Source organism: Lepidochelys olivacea (assembly GCF_965140295.1).
Source record: "Lepidochelys olivacea isolate rLepOli2 genome assembly, chromosome: 4".
NCBI lineage: Eukaryota > Metazoa > Chordata > Testudines > Cheloniidae > Lepidochelys > Lepidochelys olivacea.
The window spans coordinates 122,260,440-122,279,262 of record NC_140414.1 but is presented as its reverse complement, the minus strand read 5'-3'; the positions used below and the strand labels follow the sequence as shown (position 1 = coordinate 122,279,262).

Below are 18,823 nucleotides of genomic sequence, written 5' to 3'. Positions count from 1 at the left end.
ATGTACATACATCTGATTTCAAATTATAAGGAAGCTCTATGAACAAAAAACAAACACACAAAAACAGCAGTACACGTTGCCTTCTGTATAACTGAAGATGTATTTTTGTCATGAAAAAGTAGAATTTTTCATGAAGCTAAATTGTGTATTTCCCAGGACAACATGAAATCACTAGAAAAATGTTAGTATAAGATGAAAAACCAAAGAATTTCAATCACGTTTTAGCCTGCTGAGACCTACATAGTGCCTTTTTAAAGAGTTAACATTCAGGGCATGACCTCTGATGAAGAATTAGCAGAAACACAGGATACATATAATACAATCTAGCAAAGATAATCATGGACACATTAAATGAGAGATGTGCAAACATGAGGCACCTTGAATGTCCTACAAGAAAAATCTGAAAAAAGTGTCATTTTCAGGAGAAAACTGCCCTGACAAATGTACACAATTATGGTGGGATTTTCAAAATCACAGAGCATTAGCCTAATTACACTGAAGAAAATGGGAGCTTTAGTTACTTCAACAGGAGCAGAGTTAGGAAGCACAAAGTACATTTTGCAAATCCTTACTCTTACTTTATGGGTTGACCCAATGCCTAGTGAAGCCAATGAAAAGACTCCCATTGACTTCACTGAAGATTGGATCAGACTCTTGGGGCTTATTATTGTGAGCAGTCTAACGGAAGTCAATGACAACAATTTTTGATGAATGATAAATTTACCAAAAAATGAAGTTTTGGCCAACGAAAATATGAGGAAGTTGTTTTAAAAAAAGTCAAGAGAGTTCATTTTGACATTTTCAAAATGAGCCATTTTGAAATTTAGTTTCAAATTGATCTGTTTCATTTAGAAAATGTCATTTCGAATCAACGTTTCATTTTTAAAATGTCTTTTCGTTCGACCAAGATGATTTTTTTTTTCTGTTTTTTTTTGTTTTGGTAAGAAAAACCAAAAACACCAAATCAGTTCAGATTTGTTTTTTTTGGATTTTTCAGTTAAGCCCTGAACCCAAAACATCAGTTATTCACTCACCTCTAAGGAGTAGGAAAGGTACAAAGGACTGGGATCTTTGTATTCAGTTTACATTTTGAATGTGTTCTTAGTAATCAAAAGGCTAAAGACTTCCCCACTACCCCCTCTTTTAAATGCAAGATTAGATTAGCTGGGTCAGTGTTTATAACAGTTTCCAGATCGCTCACATAAATTATAATCCATGCAGAGAAATTTAACTAGTGCTAGTTGGTAAAAGATGTCCTATATGCTTCTTCTCACTGAGAATACATGTCTAGCAGAAACAGTACATGGTTTACATCAAGTATTTTTTCAGTTATGAGTAGACACAAAAAGCAATTTTCAGAAATTAAAAAAACCACCACCTATTCCAAATCTCATTATCTAGAAAGGACTTGTCTAATTAGCCTCAGACTTTCCAGAACAGTTCTCCTCTGGACAACATTTAAATGTGAAAAACTTTTGCTTTCTTTCCTTAAAACATTTTCTGTTTGTATCCACTTAAAATGGTAACAGGCAATTATGGTGTCACTACTTTGGCTTTGTAATTGTGAATTTCACTTTTATCATGTTATCACAGGGTGGGATGGCCCTTCCAGGTAGCTGGGTTTAGTCCCCACCTGTGATTAATTAGTTGCATCCCAGCTGGTGAGATAAAAGGCCAACAAGCAGCTCACTTACAGGGAGAAGGGATGCTCATGCAGGAGACTCAGGAAAAAACCTGGTAAGGAGGGCTTGCCACACCAGCCAGATGAAAGGCCTGGGTGGAGATAACTGCTATGTAGGCAGCAGCAAAAGACCTCTGAGGCAAAGGCTTTAGCAGGGGCCAAGACCTGGTTTACCTCTTTTGGCTGACATTTAGCTGTGTTTGAACAATAAATGCATCCCCGGAGAAAGGGACTGAAATATTGTCAGTGGTGGTAGATTCACTGATGCACTGGCCAGTGAACTAGCCCACCAGCTTGCCTGAAAGTGGGGAAACAAAAACAGGGTTCTTTGCTATGTTTGGGGAGACCCTGCTACACACATGTAGCACTGCGATAGGTATATGGCTGACAAAGCGGTCAAAAAGCTTGATGTAAACAAACTGGAGAGAGTCCAGAGGAGAGCACCAAAAATGATAAAAGGTTTACAAAGCCTCACCTATGAAGAAAGTTTAAGAAAACCTGGCATGCTTAGTCTTGAGAAAAGAAGACTGAGGAGGGACTTTATAAGTAATCAACTGTTCTCCCTGTCCACTGAAGGTAGGAAAAATAGCAATGGGCTTAATCTGCAGTGAGGGAGATTTAGATTAGACATTAGGAAAAGAGCTGTAAGGACAGTTAAATTCTGGAATAGGTTTCCAAGCGAGGTTGTGGAATCCCGGTCAACAGAGATTTTTTAAGAACAAATTAGACAAACACCTGTCAATGATGGTCTTCTAGATATACTTGGTATCAAAGTCCCTTTGAGCCCTACACTTCTACATTTCTATGATTCTATCCAAAATCCCATTTGACTGAAGTGAATGGGAATCTTGGTATTGACTTTAACGGGTACTGGATCAAACCTGAAGTCCTGATTTATCACCCATGTTCATCATTTCTTTGAATGTCATCATTCATTTTTTGGGAGCATAACTCTCTCCTTCTCTAAGTCCCCATTGTGACATTCTATACCTTGGAGGAGCATACTGCAACCCCATATTCCTCATTTTCATATAATCGTGATCTTACATATAAAACATGCCTTGTAAGGTATTAGGGGAAAGGTTATGATCTGCTGAAAGTCAGTTCTCTATCCATACATGTATATCATTAATGCATATGAAGTTATGAGAATTGTGTTGTATGGTGGTCACTAAAACATGCTGTAAATTGGGGAATCAGCCGGATATTACCTCCCCAGAGGCAACAGCAAGGAAAGTAACCAACACCTGGACAGGGTGTCAAACAACCCATCAACAGCCACTGTCCAGCAAGGGAGCTACAATGCAATGACTCACCTGCATGAGGCCACACCAGGGGAACTGCTCAACCTCGCTTGGAGAGACTCAGGGCTAGTCTACACTCGAAGTGCTAAAGTGGTGCTGCGTCAGCGCTTTAACGTGCCTTGTGTGGTCACGGCGCAGCGCTGAGAGAGAGCTCTTAAAAAAACCCACCTCCATGAAGGGCGTAGCTACCAGCACTGGGAGAATGGCTGGCACTTTCTGTCTACACTGCCGCTTTACAGCGCTGAAACTTGCTGCCCTCAGCGGGTGGTTTTTCACATCCTTGAGTGAGAAAGTTGCAGTGCTGTAAATTGTCAGTGTAGACAAGCCCTCAGCAATGCCCCCCAAACATGCCTGGACTTGTGCTCCCCAAGCACATGGACTGAGGGTATAAAACAGACAGAGTGGACCACACTGGGCCCTTCTCCTGCCCCCACCTATGGTGCAATCAACCAAGACACTGAGAAGAAGACAAGACTACAACACAGGAGATTGGCCCAGGTTTAAGGAACAAACCTGTATATTAAGGACTGCAATATTCAGTGGGGTGAGAAAAACGGCTTAATCTAGTTGCTGCCCAGTCTAATAAGGTTGAGAGTTTAGACTGTGTGCTTATATTTTATTTCTTTTGGTAACTAACTCTGACTTTTTGCCTATCACTTAAAATCTACCTTTTATAGTCAACACATTTGTTTAGTTGTTTTTCTTTATCAGTGAGTTTGTATGAAGAGTGTGGCAAAACTGCTCAGGTTTTCCAAAGGCTGGTGTATGTCCACTTTCCATTGCTGAAGTGGTGAACCAATTAACAAATATGCACTGCCCATCTTGAGCAGTGCAAGATGGTATATTCCTGGAGTACAGTGCTGGGAGCTGAGGGGATTTGGCTGGTGCCTTTCTCTGTGTGATTCATGAGTGGCTCTGGGAACATTCATACAATCCGGCTGGGTGTGGGGACTCCACATGCAGTTGTGCTGAGTGATCACAGCTCCTGGAGGGGTTGCTGCTGGTCACTAGCAAGGCATTGTGAAAGATAGCACAGGCTGGGGAGACTTCAGAGGGCACAGTCCCAGGATGCATCCCAGTCCCAGGCTGCACCCCGGGGGGATCCCGTCACACCCACCTTCCCCACCAGAAATAAGCTATTGTTCACAAGCCCACAACATAATAATATTTTCCTCCTCACTTTCCATTAAGTGGAGCTTCAGCATAACACACATTTACAACTGACACACTTAAATGCACCAAAAGGAGGTGCAGGTTTCAATCCACTTCTCAACAAAGAAAGTTTCACAATGACCCAATGATAAACTATTAATTCAACTATCATACAGTTAATTGTGCAGGGTGTTTACCTGAATGAAAGGGAAAAGAAGTCCCACTGAGAAGTTGGAGAGCCAGTTGACTGTCCCAGCTATCAGAAATGCGGCAGGCTTTTGAGACTGCTGAAAAAACTCTCCCGTCAAGACAAATGGAATCCCACCTGAAATGTAACAGCCAAGAAATGGTTGGTTTAATAAACTCTGATGCCTAAAGCTGTGGTAGCAATCAATATGGAAATGTCAAAAATTCACAAGCACTGAGATCTGCGACATCAATCAGTTGTCTGGTGCAGCTCTCCATCTCTATTCTGGTGTGAAGTTATAACAGGTAGACCTTGAACACTACGATTTATTATTCCACATGGTTTATTGAAACTTTAATTTTAAAGGGCTTGGCTTTCCCCTCCATTATACCAGCTTTACATGAGTATAACTCCTTTGTGGAGTTAGAATGACGTAAAACTGGTAACAGAATGGATAATGACAGGTTTCAGAGTAACAGCCGTGTTAGTCTGTATTCGCAAAAAGAAAAGGAGTACTTGTGGCACCTTAGAGACTAACCAATTTATTTGAGCATGAGCGGACAGTGGGGTGGGAGGAGGTATTGTTTCATATTCTCTGTGTGTATATAAAGTCTGCTGCAGTTTCCACGGTATGCATCCGATGAAGTGAGCTGTAGCTCATGAAAGCTCATGCTCAAATAAATTGGTTAGTCTCTAAGGTGCCACAAGTACTCCTTTTCTTTTTAGAATGGATAATGGAGCCCAAAGTGTTTACCAATTTAATTTTAAGTTGATTACACATGGGAGCAGTTTAACTCCTGTTCTTACTAAAACAGTCAAAATGCTGCAGATTGAGGGATATTCTGAAACAGATTTTATGTTAAACATTAGTATTTGGACAGGTGATTTAGAAATATACTTTAAAAAAGAAAGATGATATATTAAATAACTTCATAATTATTCACATTTTTGTGACAGTGAAGCTGGAAATGATGAAAAGACAAATGATTACTACTTTATTTGGTATACTTTCATTGTTATTTATTTTACACACACACAGTTTATATTGAAAATGTTCTTTTAATTCTAATCCCTCTGGAAAATCCATTTTTCCATATTACCCACAAATTTAAAAAAACAAACCCTATTGTATGTTATATCCATTCTCTGTGTTGTCTCCCAGTATGTTTCTATCTGATCTCTCTTTGTCCTTTCGATTGTTATCTCCTTGGGTGGAGACTTTATCTTCATTTGGCTTTTGCATAGCACTGAACACACTTGTCAGTGCTTAAAAATGATATACCAATAGACTGCTACAATACAGTAACTAGTGCTTAACAGTACAACACTTAAAATACATATAGTATCAACCATACTATGAACACTAAGACATAACCCTTTGCAGACATATAAAGGGACATATAGAAAAGATAGGGCATGTACCTTACTAACATGCAGTAGGAAGACCGGTCTCTGCCTCAAAGAACTTAAAGTCTAGTGAAACAATGGACACATGGAAAGAGGGGAATGGGATGAACAAAAAGCCATCTGACTGATAGTACAGTTCAGCATGCATCATATTAACTATTACTATAATTTATTCATCTTACGACAGTGTCTGAAAGCCCCAACTGAATTTGAGGCCCTATTGCGCTAGGTCTGTACATACACACAGTAAAAGACAGTCCCTGCCCCAAAGAGCTTACTGTCTAAATGGACAGTAGGAAGGGGACAGAAAGGTAGTATTGTTATCCTCATCTTACAGATGGGGAAATGAGGTACCAAGCCACTAAGTGCTATTACCTCAAAGCTACCCATCCTGTCCATATTCTACAACTAAAAAACTGTATTCATCTCTATGGGGAATTAGTAGAGTGCACTGGCTTTTCTGTACAGCACTTTGAAGATGTATAATGAAGTGATATGTAATGGTTCAATAGGAGCATCTCTTATAGTGTATATTACAAAGCACAGGCAACACACTGTCTCTTAATCCTCCTAATCTCCCTGCACAGAGAGATTTCCGTACTCTTGGGACCTGGGTTCAACTTCTAGGTTCTGGCAGGCAACATAACTGCATCTGTTATGTCAGCATCTGTTTCAGATCTTGACATGCCATGTGAGGAAGCTGTTTGCCAGAGCATTTGCCCTGTGGAGAGAGGAAGTGAAGCACTGCATACGCAGAAACCATAGAATGAGGATTTATTTATATTTATTTATTCTGTCATGCCTTTGCTGTAGGACAAGCTACAGAGGTGTTGCTGTTCTTGTCAGTATAATCAAAATCTTGTTCTAGATCCACTTGAGAAAATACACATTGTATAAGAGAGGAAAAGAGCCAAAGGCAAAAAGAAAGAGAACAGAAGGACAGAAACATGTCATAAAGCATAAATGTAACTGTGCTACTTGAAAAACAGGCTCTTGAAAAATCATGTGTGCTTTCTGGATACATATTCAGCACCAGTAAGCCTATGCTTTACATTAGTCACCAGAGCTCTTGAATGTAATTAAAAAAGAATCTTAATTAATTTAATTAAAACCATGTCCAAGAGATTTTCTAGAAGTCAAGAAAAGGGAGAGTGATGCTGTGGAGGCCTTTCCAAAAGTGTTTTTTTTTTTTTTTGGGCGGCGGGGGGGGGAATATTAGAGATGGCACAAACAAGTTGTTCCACACTTCAGGGGGATATAGCCAACTGTTTCTGAAAGGCACTGACTAGCTAGCATAGGGAGGATACGCTACTGCAGTGGGATGATGTCAGAGATGGCGTGAGAGAATGAATCAGCCTCTGCGTGTGTGAAGGAAAGTCTGACTGAGCTGAAGCATAGGGCAGTTCTGAGGAAAACGAGGAGGCTGGGTTAAGACAGATTCTTTGATGCAAAGCCTTAAAATATCACAGGGCTTATGCTGCACTAGGACATGAGGCATGGGGATGAAGGGGTCTTCCAGGAGTCAGTACATGGTTCATCGAATTGTGGTGAAGGAGCCACTGCAAAACAGAGTGAAATGAAGCAGGGATTGAACCACTGGACAAACCATGGAAATAACCTTTGAAAAAGGGGTCTTGGCTCAGGATCCAACGGCCTTTCAATATGAAACCTAGAGTAGAGAAATCTAGAGTAAAAAGCAGTGAGATACAGGTCAAGATCAGGATGTCAGAGGAGTGACCAAGCTAAGGTACTGTATGTATAGGTAGGATTTAATGTTTGAGTATAGGAATATGAATGGACAAGATACACAATCTAGATATGTACATCATTAAAATCGACTGTTTATTGTTGGCTTGATTTGGCCCTCTAACATCAATGAATCAATTTAGATGAAAATTACACCAACATCTATGACAATTAAACTTTAGAGCAGCATGTCTCAGACTTATGAAAACAGCCTCCTTTCAGGAAAATGAAATCACTTCTCCCCATTAACCTAACCAAGGCCCGCCCAAAATAAGTGGTCTGTTGTGATAATTGTGATGCAGAGCAGGCTGTGCAGATTTTCATAATCTTCCTCTCCTTTCTTGCATGCTTTGGTAAACAGTGAAACAGTAAATAATGTTGACATTTAAGCCTCATCTTTGGCATCTGAATCTGCAGAACCCATTGAAGTGAATGGGTCAGCATACACCTCAGATTTAACATTTCAGGCTCTCTGCAAACTCAGGTTGACATCACAGCATTGGTTACACTTAGATGACACTTCCAAGGTTTTCTCCACAGCAACTAGAGGTTAAGGCAGATTTTTAAAGGTATTTAGGTGCTTACGAATGCAGATAGGCACTTCTGAAAATCCCCACTGGGTGCCTATTTGTATCTTTAGACACCGAAATACCTTTAAAAATCTGGCCCTTAATTCTTTTTTGAACAAAAGCAGAGTCTCTGGAAAGCCACTGGGATACACGTCCTAGTCCCCCAACTGATCAGTTACACATACAATGGGGCCTACTTCACACTTTAAGCAGCATTTCCTAGGGAATTGCATTCAGTTAAAAACAAGAAAGGAAAAAGAAAGGAAAACACCATTTTCTTTGTTACAATTTATGGTTCTATAAATCTGGGTACTATTCTTGGCTCTCCCATATCCTTGAGAAAGTTGCTTAATCTTTGTGTACCTCAATTCTCAGTCAGGTCTCAAGCCATCACCTGTCTCTGGGCAGGGAACTTGGTCCCACTCCATTCCGAGAGGTGGAGTTTTAAGGCTTCATAACTTCCTGCCTTAGACTAGGATATCCACAGAGAGCCAGTCTGCCTAAAGACCAGTGCTTGTGCTTTGCTTTCCGTCCAAGGGCTATGATCAGTGTATTGCCAGCAGTCACAAGCCACCACACAGCTAAACAAGCAGACATGTTCTTAAAAGGTAAAAGCATTGCAGAGAAAACATGATAAAAACAATAAACAGATGTAAACACACACTGAACATACCAGGAATCACCCATCAGTCTTAAGGGGCCCTAGTAAGACAAAGTCTTTCCAACCCTCCCACAAGGATTGGGGCCCTCCTTGGATAGTCCTGTCCGCTTGTTGGATCAGAAAGGAGGCCCTGAATCAGTTCACTCTTTTTTATAGCAAAAGCTCTTTCTGTCATGTGACTGGGACCTGGGCAATCATGCCTAGTGGGCAGAGCAGGAATTAGGCCTAACGGTCAGAACAAGAGTCAGTACCTAGGAATCAGAGCCTAGGGTCAGCACTGGAGCCAGGTGACAGAGCCAAGAGCCACCGCCAGAGACAGGAGTTGGAGCCCATGGTCAGAACCAGGTTACCCAGTGAGGCAAGGCTGTAACAAGGCAGGAGCGATCACAGCCATGGGTAAATGCTTTTAGCAGCCACTCAACTGAACTGCTGCAGATGCCGGGCTGAAGAGCCAGTGTGCCGACTTTTCCAACCATTCAGGCAGCACAGCCAACCAGGCAGCCTACTACAGGCCAGCTGCAACTGTTAGGTGGCCTGGAGACTGGCTCTGCAACAGCCTTGATTCCTGAAACTTCCTTTGTCTGATGGTCTCTGGAAAACTCAGTTTGAACCAACATACGCAAACCATCCCACGGAGTGATCCATTTCTGGAGGTAGTTACAACCTAAGTGATTCACCTTAATCACCCCCCACACATTGTTTCTGGTTCCTGTAGGAGCTGAGATAACCCTCCCCCCTGGAGTTGCAGACAGTCGCTAGCCCAAAATGATACATAAGCCCAGAGGTGTTGCATGTGGTTACAATATCTGTCACCTGTCCTAGTGGGGGATGTGAGACTTCATCAGTGTCTGTAAAATATGAGATTTTTGGATGGAAGTTGTTATTAAATGCAAATTATTATTATTCCTGTGATATTTGTAACTACACTTCTGTACCAAAAGAGGTTCAGCTTAGATTCAGTATTCAGATTTTGGAAGTTTATACAAACTGAACCTGCCAAACTGAAGGAGGTGCAAATATGGTCTTCACACCACCAAGGTGAATCATCTTGACACGTATACCAGTGAAAGAAAAAATGAGGAATGGACACCGTAGGTAAACTAAGTTTTAGAGTTTCCTTGGATTGTTGTGATAAAGTTTGTCTTTATCAGTCATTCCATACAAATGAGCGAGTGCCCTCATTCAAGTGTCCCCTTCCCTACCACTAACGTGAACTGAAAATTTCTGGCCTATGTTCACATATGATTTTTGTTATTGGAAATGATAAATAAAAGCAGCCAGTCTGACCAATTCACAAAGGTGCCATGGCTGTCTTGAAACACATGATTGTGGGATCTTGCAACTTCCACTGTGTGTATTTACATGGGCTGACATTACGGATTCAGCACACCTCTGAATGATGTACTTTCCCACTGAGAATGAGCCATACCTGAGCATCACCATCAGAAGGCTATAAACAAGTTTTTCATTAAAATAGCTATTTTTTGGTACTGATCATTACAAAAAAAAATGTACATTAGGAAACTTTCCTGTAGGAGATTTTCAGCAAGGCAGCTTCTGAACATTAATTTACAGAGCTAGTGCACCGACCATAATTAAGGTGGTGATTCACTTTTATTACTTTATTCTTTTCAGAGTTGCAATGAATATAATAGGAGGAGGAACTCTTAACACACTGTGATGTCTTAATGAAAAACTAATATACCTGTTAACCTGCTACCACCATTACAACTCACAAGTCTCTTATTTCAGCTGTAATATATTACGGGTCAGATTTATAAACACCCAAAAATGTGTGTACACACAATTTGGCAGACAATAATATTTGGGTATTTTTGTGCAATATTTATTTGCATACATAATTATCAAAATTGCAGTCAATGTAATTCATTCACAAATGCCCACTTACTCATCCAAATAGTCAGTTATGTATGCAACTGATATTACAGCACAAAAATAAATAAATAAATACAAATGGCAATTTCATGAATTTAGGCACACAAATGCACATGAATTTTGCATATACAACAGTGTGCATTTTAAAAATATATATAAAATATGAATCAACAATAAAATTGTATTATAAAAATTGTGCAGTCTTTAATATTTAGTTAAATGGTATATTTTCAGATAAATGCTGCTTAGTAGGAGTTGATGAATGTAATATAAAACCTAAATCTCTCTTTCAAAGGCTTTTAAATACAGGAGCAAATTTTTGATCATAGAAAATATGCAAAGTGAGCAAAATCTTGAGATCCTTACTCTGTTTTTACTCAGTCCTTACTTTGGCATTGAAGTCAGTGGAGTAAAAGTAGGATTTCGGGGATGAAATTAAGAAAGGGAATATTTAAACTGAGTATCAAGGAAATTTATTGCTTTGGTGAACAGTCCCAAGGGAAGGGTAGAAACTCTGTCTCTTTTGAATGACCAAAGAAAATGGTATTCCTTGAGAAAAAATTTGCTCTGTTTTAGTTGTGGCCATGTATAGGGAGTATGAAATTTCAGGGAGTTATAAATACTTGCAAATATTTTTCCTGTGTCTGTCTGGACTAAGTGAGACAGTAGAAGGGTATGTCAAAACTGTAACCTCAGAGAGTTACAAAGAAACCTCAGAGTCTGAGTCAATTGGCTCCAGCTGTTGGACTAAAAATAGATGTTAGGGCTGGGGCTAGACCAGGGGAGGGCAAACTTTTTGGCCCCAGGGCCACATCAAGGTTGCAAAACTGTATGGAGAGCCAGGTAGGGAAGGCTGTGCCTCCCCAAACAGCCTGGCCCCCGCCCCCTGACTGCCCCCCCTCAGAACCCCCGACCCATGCAACCCCCCCTCTCCTTGTCCCCTGACAGCCCCCTCCCGGCATCCCCCACCCCAGGACTCCCACGCCTATCCAACCCCACCTGTTCCCCGTCCCCTGACAACCCCCCACCCCGAACCTCCACCCCATCCAACCGCTCCCTGCTCCCTGACTGCCCCCTGGGACCTCCTGCCCCTTATCCAAACTCCCCGCCCCCTTACCATGCCGCTCAGAGCGGCAGGACTGGCTTATTGGAAAGCCTGGGAGGTGGGTGGGTGCAACCTGTGCTGCCCGCGCAGTGGCGTGGCTACGGGGGAGGTGGAACAGCAGGAGAGGGGCCGGGAGCTAGCCTCCCCAGCCAAGAACTCAAGGGCAGGGCAGAAGGGTCCCGCGAGCTGTAGTTTGCCCACCTCTGTGCTAGACCCACCCCCCTCATGGGGTCTACACTGATCACAAACATCTACATTGCAGTTGCCCGAATCTCATGAGCCTGAGTCAACGGAGCTGTGCCACAGGTCTTTTACTGCAGTGCAAATGTACCCACAGAGTCTTCCAGGGATGGGAGGCCAACTAAGATACCACTCAATGTCAGTGAAAGACTTCAGAATTTGATGTCAAAACAGTGGAGGACTAGAGAGGACTTAGTAATGGAAATGCATAAAGAATGCTCCATTTGATCAGAAAATCACATGGAGTCAGAGGAAAAGTGATGAAGAGCAGGACAAAGTGGCTGAGGAAAAATTTCTGGATGAATATCAACATCATGACATTGAGCAGAGGGAATGAGACATCGAATTTCACAGGGACAAGTTCTAGCTCATGAGGTGGAGGGGCAAATCCACGGGGCACATGACTCCTGTGGATTTGCCTCGACATTGCCATGCCCTACAACTCATGCCCAACAATGACTGACAGAGCCAGCCAGAGAGCCACTCACCATCCAGCCACTCATGGATCCTCACAATATCCGCAATATCAGCTGCACTCTAAACCTTCTCCAATTTGAATGTCAATAAAGGTAAAGAAGAAGGAATCTTTATTTCTCTAATGTGTGCATAAACACTACATTTGATCTCCAGGCAACAGCTCAATGCGCTATACAACACCATTAATCGACCACAGTGTAAACCTTCTGCAGATTGTGAATGCAAGTGTACGAGACATCTATCATGGCTTTTTTTTTTTTAAACAGACCCAGGACCACAAATAGTTGCATTTGGTAGTTGTCTGTAAGCAGACCACAAAGCATCATTGCTGGTAATCCATTCCATCTCATATATATAGTGATTAGGATATCTTGTGTGCTTTACATGTGTGGTGGTAACTGTCCAAACAAGTGAGTAAGCAGCACCCTCTTGATTTCAGTCAGTCAAAGGCACATTCCATCATGATTCTGCACATGCTCAGCATGTAGTTAAACTGCCTCTTATCCAATCTGGCGCATATCAAGATAAACATTTATCAACTAGGGCAGCAGTTTACCTAAAAATCACAGCACGACTGTTGGGGGAAACAATGTACCAGCTGGCCTATATTGACACAACCCAGATTTCTGAAATAGCCTGGCATTATGCACCATGATACTGCATTCAATGTTGGTGTCCATCGAATATGCCATGGTGGTCCATAAGGCCTGTGCAATGATGGAGTAGCAGCCTTTCCTGTTAATGTACTCGCTTGTTTGAAATGGCATACATAGGCTAGAGATATGCCACAGTCACACTTGCACGGTTCAGGAACATCATCCATTCAAACCCTGCAATTATTTCAGGAATATTTCCAATTTTTACAACCTGAGGGGGGGATGGGACAGCACAGTATTAATTGTCTGGCATACCTCCATGATTGCTGTGCCACCTCAAGAGGTCATCTAGTCCAGTACCCTGCACCGTGGCTTTGCTAACCCCGAACTGATTAACAACAGATCTATAACAGTCTAGTGTTGCCAGCTTCCACGGCACAATAGCAACACACTTCTGGACCATTATAGGCCGTTTCATCTGGGTGTTCTGCCTCTCAAGGGCAGGAGCAAGCTGCTTATACACCTCATGTGAAAGTCCTGGCCTCACTGCTGGTCTCCCATGTTTGCATCACAATGTGGCCCTAACAATATGTGCTGGTGGTCCCAGTCTAGCAGCGTGTGTGTGTGGGCGCGCGCACATGTGCATGCAAGTACGTGGAGGGGATCTCCCCTAAAAAGCAGCATCCACTCAAACACTTCATGGTCCTGTTCTTTTGTTGTTGTTGTTCTGCTTGTAAGCTGCTGCCTGTGTCTTCTCTGGGCCAAAAGTAGTCTCAGAAACACCTGCCATGGTCTCTTGGCAGCAGCTTCAGCAAAGGCACGGAAAAGAAACATTGCCTCCATAAAAAACAGCAGCTGTTGGTTATTAAGGCGAGTAGGATTCAGACCTCTGGCACAGAATAGCACATCACCACACCGACTTTGGTCCTGCCAGGAAATGAACTTCCTGGGCCAAGGCAATTTCTTCACACAATCCCCAGAGTGGAAAGGCATGTTGCCCCATAACACTCTGCAATTGTGAGGATAGAATGGTGTAGTGAGTTGTGGTGCAATGTATCTCAGGATAAACAATACAACTATCTGGGTGTGTATCACAACCAGATACAGTGCTGGTGTGGACATGGGGCATGACAGCAGCATGCTTATATCAACATATGGTCATGCTGAAGTGGGTTTGGCTGCCATACACTGAATAGCCTGCAATTGCTGAACCTGGGGTTAAGCATGCAGTGAAGACATGGCCTAAAAGAAAACTGGATAAAGTGCTGAAAAAAGAATATTATAGGAAACACCCCTGCCTCAGCAGCAGAGGGACTAAATGACCTAATATGTCTTTTCCATCTCTGATTTCTATTAATCTATACATGGAGCAAAAATTCTGAAAAATATTTAACTAGAGTTTTGAGATAATCTGACAGGTTACAGAAAATCTCCTTAAAGTGTAAATTCCATTTGATAGAATAATGCTCAACAAATAACAGTGTAGCACATTCAAATGCAAAAGTGGTATTGCCTAGCTAATCCCATTTAGGGAATTAGGAGCAGAATATGTGTGGCAGGGATGTAACACTGCTCTGATTCATGAACAAAGACACTGTGGTCATCTTTGTGGATTTAACTTGAGACCTTCAGTCTGTACTGCTTGACTTTTTCAGAGTTAAGTATCTAAAATGTGCCTCGTCAGTATTTTGGTTTAAAGTGGCATATCTATAACAAGTACAAATGATAATTAGGACATAATGTCCAAAAAACAGGGACCCTCCTAAAGCTTTCCCACCACTCCAACCCATCTACTCATCCTGGCCTCTTTCCTCCATTGGTTAGGAGAACAGGAAGGTTTTGTGCCATGACCTGAAGGTCAACAAATTCAGGCTCTGATGAACTGCTGGTGGAAGTGAATTCCACACGCCAGGGCCTTGTCTTCAGTCCCTCATCAATAAATCAGGGGACAAGTCAACTGATCTTATATGCCACAGATTCAAACAAAACAAAGCACTGGGGCAGACCCTCAATTAGTGTAAACTGACGTAGCTCCACCAACTAATATCAGTTGAGGAGCTGGCCCCAGTGGTCTTTATGAACCAGACCATTTAAAGCTCTATCAGTTGACACAATAATATTACCAAGCATCCTGAAGTACATAATTACTACTAGTCATGTACTGAACTATATTCCAGAAAATGAAATATAGTTAAAGCTGCTACAATCGATAATCTTGCATTATTAGTTTTTATCAGTCACAGGTCTGCTCTTTAACAGGATAACAATGAGGAGTCCAGTGGCACCTTGAAGACTAACAGATTTATTTGGGCATAAGCTTTCATGGGTATAAAATCCACTTCTTCAGTTGCATGGAGTGAAAATTAGATACAGGCATAAATATATATTGGCACATGAAGAGGAGGGAGTTACCTTACAAGTAGAGAACTAGTGTTGACAAGGCCAATTCAGTCAGGGTGGATGTGATCCGCTCCCAATAATTGATGAGGAGGTGTCAATACCAAGAGAGGGAAAATTGTTTTTGTAGTGAGCTAGCCACTCCCAGTCCCTATTCAAGCCCAAATTAATGGTGTTAAGTTTGCAAATGAATTGTAGCTCTGTGGTTTCTCTTTGAAGTCTGTTTTTGAAAATTTTTTGTTGAAGAATAGCTACTTTTAAATTTCTTATTGAATGTCCAGGGAGATTGAAGCATTCTCCTACTGGCTTTTGTATGTTACCATTCCTGACGTCTGATTTGTGTCCATTTATCCTTTTACATAGAGACTGTCCGATCTGGCCAATGTACATGGCAGAGGGGCATTGCTGGCACATGATGGCATATATCACATTAGTAGACGTGCAGGTGAATGAGCCTTCGATGGTGTGGCTGGGTCCAATGATGATGTCACTAGAGTGGATATGGAGACAGAGAAGGCAACAGGGTTTGTTACAGGGATTGGTTCCTGGGTTAGTGTTTCTGTGGTGTGGTGTGTAGTTGCTGGTAAGTATTTGCTTCAGGTTGGGGGGCTTTCTCTAAGTGAGGACTGACCTGCCTCCCAAGGCCTGTGAGAGTGGGAGATTGTTTTCCAGGATAGGTTGTAGATCGTTGATGATGCACTGGAGAGGTTTTAGCTGGGGTGCTGTTCGTGATGGCCAGTGGTGTTCTGTTATTTTCCTTTTTGGGCCTGTCCTGTAGTAGGTGACTTCTGGGTACCCATCTCAGTCTGTCAATCTGTTTCCTCACTTCCCCAGGCGAGTCTTGTAGTTTTAAGAATGCTTGATAGAGATCTTCTAGGTGATGGTTTCTGTCTGAGGGGTTGGAGCAAATGCGGTTTTATCGTAGAGCTTGGCTGTAGACAATGGATCATGTGCTATGTCCTGGATGGAAGCTGGAGGCATGTAGGTAAGTATAGCAGTCAGTAGGTTTCCGGTATAGGGTGGTGTTTATGTGACCATCATTTATTTGCACTGTAGTGTCCAGAAAGTGGATCTCTTGTGTGGACTGGTCCAGGCTGAGGCTGATAGTGGGGTGGAAATTGTTGAAATCCTGGTGGAATTCTTCAAGGGCCTTCTTTCCGTGGGTCCAGGATGTTATTTCAGGGATCTTTTGTTTAACATATATTTTGGTTTGGTACTCAGAAAGTGTATCAATTTAACAGCATGTAGAAAGTCAGCCCTGGGAGCATTATTAATGTTATTGGTGCATAACCCATATTAACAAAACTCATCTCAGAGTAAATAAATAAATTAACCGATGGTGTGAACAAAAAGTATAAACTGATATCTGGTGAAATAACTCCATTAGTATAAATTTTAGGTTTTTAAGTCTATGTACTTTACTCCTTAGTGGTTAAATATATAATTAAGTACAGATACAAAACCATTAGATGAGAAAAAAATAAAATAATCTTTTTATGCCCATTAGGGTAATCTTTAAAAAAACCCACATATTCCTTGTGCTTTCTTTTAATTTGCAAAAATTAAGAATACCATTAATCTGAATCACCTGATGATTTGTTCTCCACTGAATAAAAGTTCGTCCTTCCTTGAATAGTAATTACTGAGTTTTGGTATATACTCAGTTCCAAAAGGCAGCACTCTCAAGCAGAATTTTCAGAACCGTAATTTACTGGCTGCATTATTCTTTCTCCTAATTGTTTTTATACAAGAAAAGTACACTCTGCAACAAAAGAACCACAGGAATTTCAACTGGATTAAAATTTCACCTTTCTTGGTGCTTGTAATTCCCTTCTCCCATTAAATACACCTGATCTCCTGGATACCTAAATGTCATTTTAAACTTACCATGGTTCCTTATCTTTCCTCCATGACATTCTACAGTTTCCTCGTCCTCTGTCACTGCTGATAACACTAACTTGCTCATCGTCACCCAGGCTTGTAATGTTTGCGGGGAGGGGTCATCTTTGACTTTCCCTGCTCCCTCACCCAATACTTCTATGCAATGTCCAAATCTTGTTGCTTCTTCCTACATAACTTTTAAAAGATCTGTTCTTTTCTCTCTTTCCATACAACTGAAACACTTATCCAAGTCATCATTATTTTTTGTTTTAATTACTGTAAACTTTTTCTCTCTGGTCTCCACAACAACCACATTGCTACCTCTGGTTAATTCAAAAAGCAGCTGGTAAGAGAGTCATTTTGATCATGTCACCTACCTACGACATCTTTGAATCTTTCTACTAGCTCCACTTTTACCACTGCATCAAATTCTAGCTCCTTGGTCTCACCTTCAATAAGTCTCATAGATCTGCTGTTCCCTCCATATCTGTTCATCTCTAACAAGTATTTCAGGATGATGAGTTGAAATAAAATCTCTTATCTGCTCTAATGTAGTGACAATCTCACAGTAAATTGTATTTCAGAACCGATTCATGGTGACATGGGAGATATAAATGTTTTGGACAGAGCTCCTCTACACTTTAGACCATGGCTTTGGAATATTCAAAGCAAAGACAATCTCTGAATAACACAACATACGTTTTACATAAGATCCAGTGAATGCCAAGATAAGACATTCAGAGGCTTAGGCTCAGGTCCAACTCCCAAGGAAAACAACTCGAATCTGCCCTTCAACTTCAGTTTTGCTAGATCAAGCCCTTAGTACTTTGAGATCTGCAGTCTTGCTGCATCAGAAATCTAATCATTCTTCACCAGAATACCCTCAACCCTGAAAATTCCTTATATCGTGGCATGCTAAACACACTAGAATGCGTCAACTTTTATTGTGCATCGAGAGGACTGGGCTATTTCTGAATGTTAGGAGTCAATACAAAAATTAGTACACAGTCAAAAATCCAAATGACCTCAGTTAGAATTTTGGATGCATAACCACTGTGTGACTGGTTCTTAGAGTAAAATTAAAAGACTCAGTACACAACAGAAGGAGATTAGAAAAGGGGTAACATGATATTTTTTAAAGCAGCCTATTCTTCTTCTTCTTTAGTATTTGTATTTTGATAGCAAAAGTTATAAATCAGAACCTCATTGTGCTAGGTGCTGTACAAACACAGAACCTAAGTACATGGCTGCATTTTTTAAAAACAAACTGAAAGAATTACAAAACAAACATGCAGCGGCTTAGCCTCGTCAGGAATCAATTGGAGTAGTCTTAACAATATCACAATGAAATGCCTGCGAATTTAACATCAAGATGGTTGGGAAATCTACAGAAAGCTGGATCTAAATAATTATCTATTTTGGTGCTATTAATCAAGTGGAGATATATTGCCTTTTGCTTCACCATTACAATTCTGTACTTCAACTAAGGCATAAAACATTATTCAGATATACACCCTTTTCTTG

General features: G+C 41.2%; 1 protein-coding gene across 2 annotated transcripts in view; it reads right to left on the bottom strand.

The window, feature by feature from the left end:
• Positions 1-18,823, bottom strand: part of SLC2A9 (solute carrier family 2 member 9) — a 180,167-nt gene that overhangs the window by 34,465 nt on the left and 126,879 nt on the right. For both annotated transcript variants that reach the window (XM_084625976.1, XM_084625977.1), the window contains exon 11: positions 4,335-4,462. In XM_084625976.1, the coding sequence (XP_084482102.1) occupies positions 4,335-4,462 (128 nt within the window). The remainder of the gene's footprint in view (positions 1-4,334; positions 4,463-18,823) is intronic.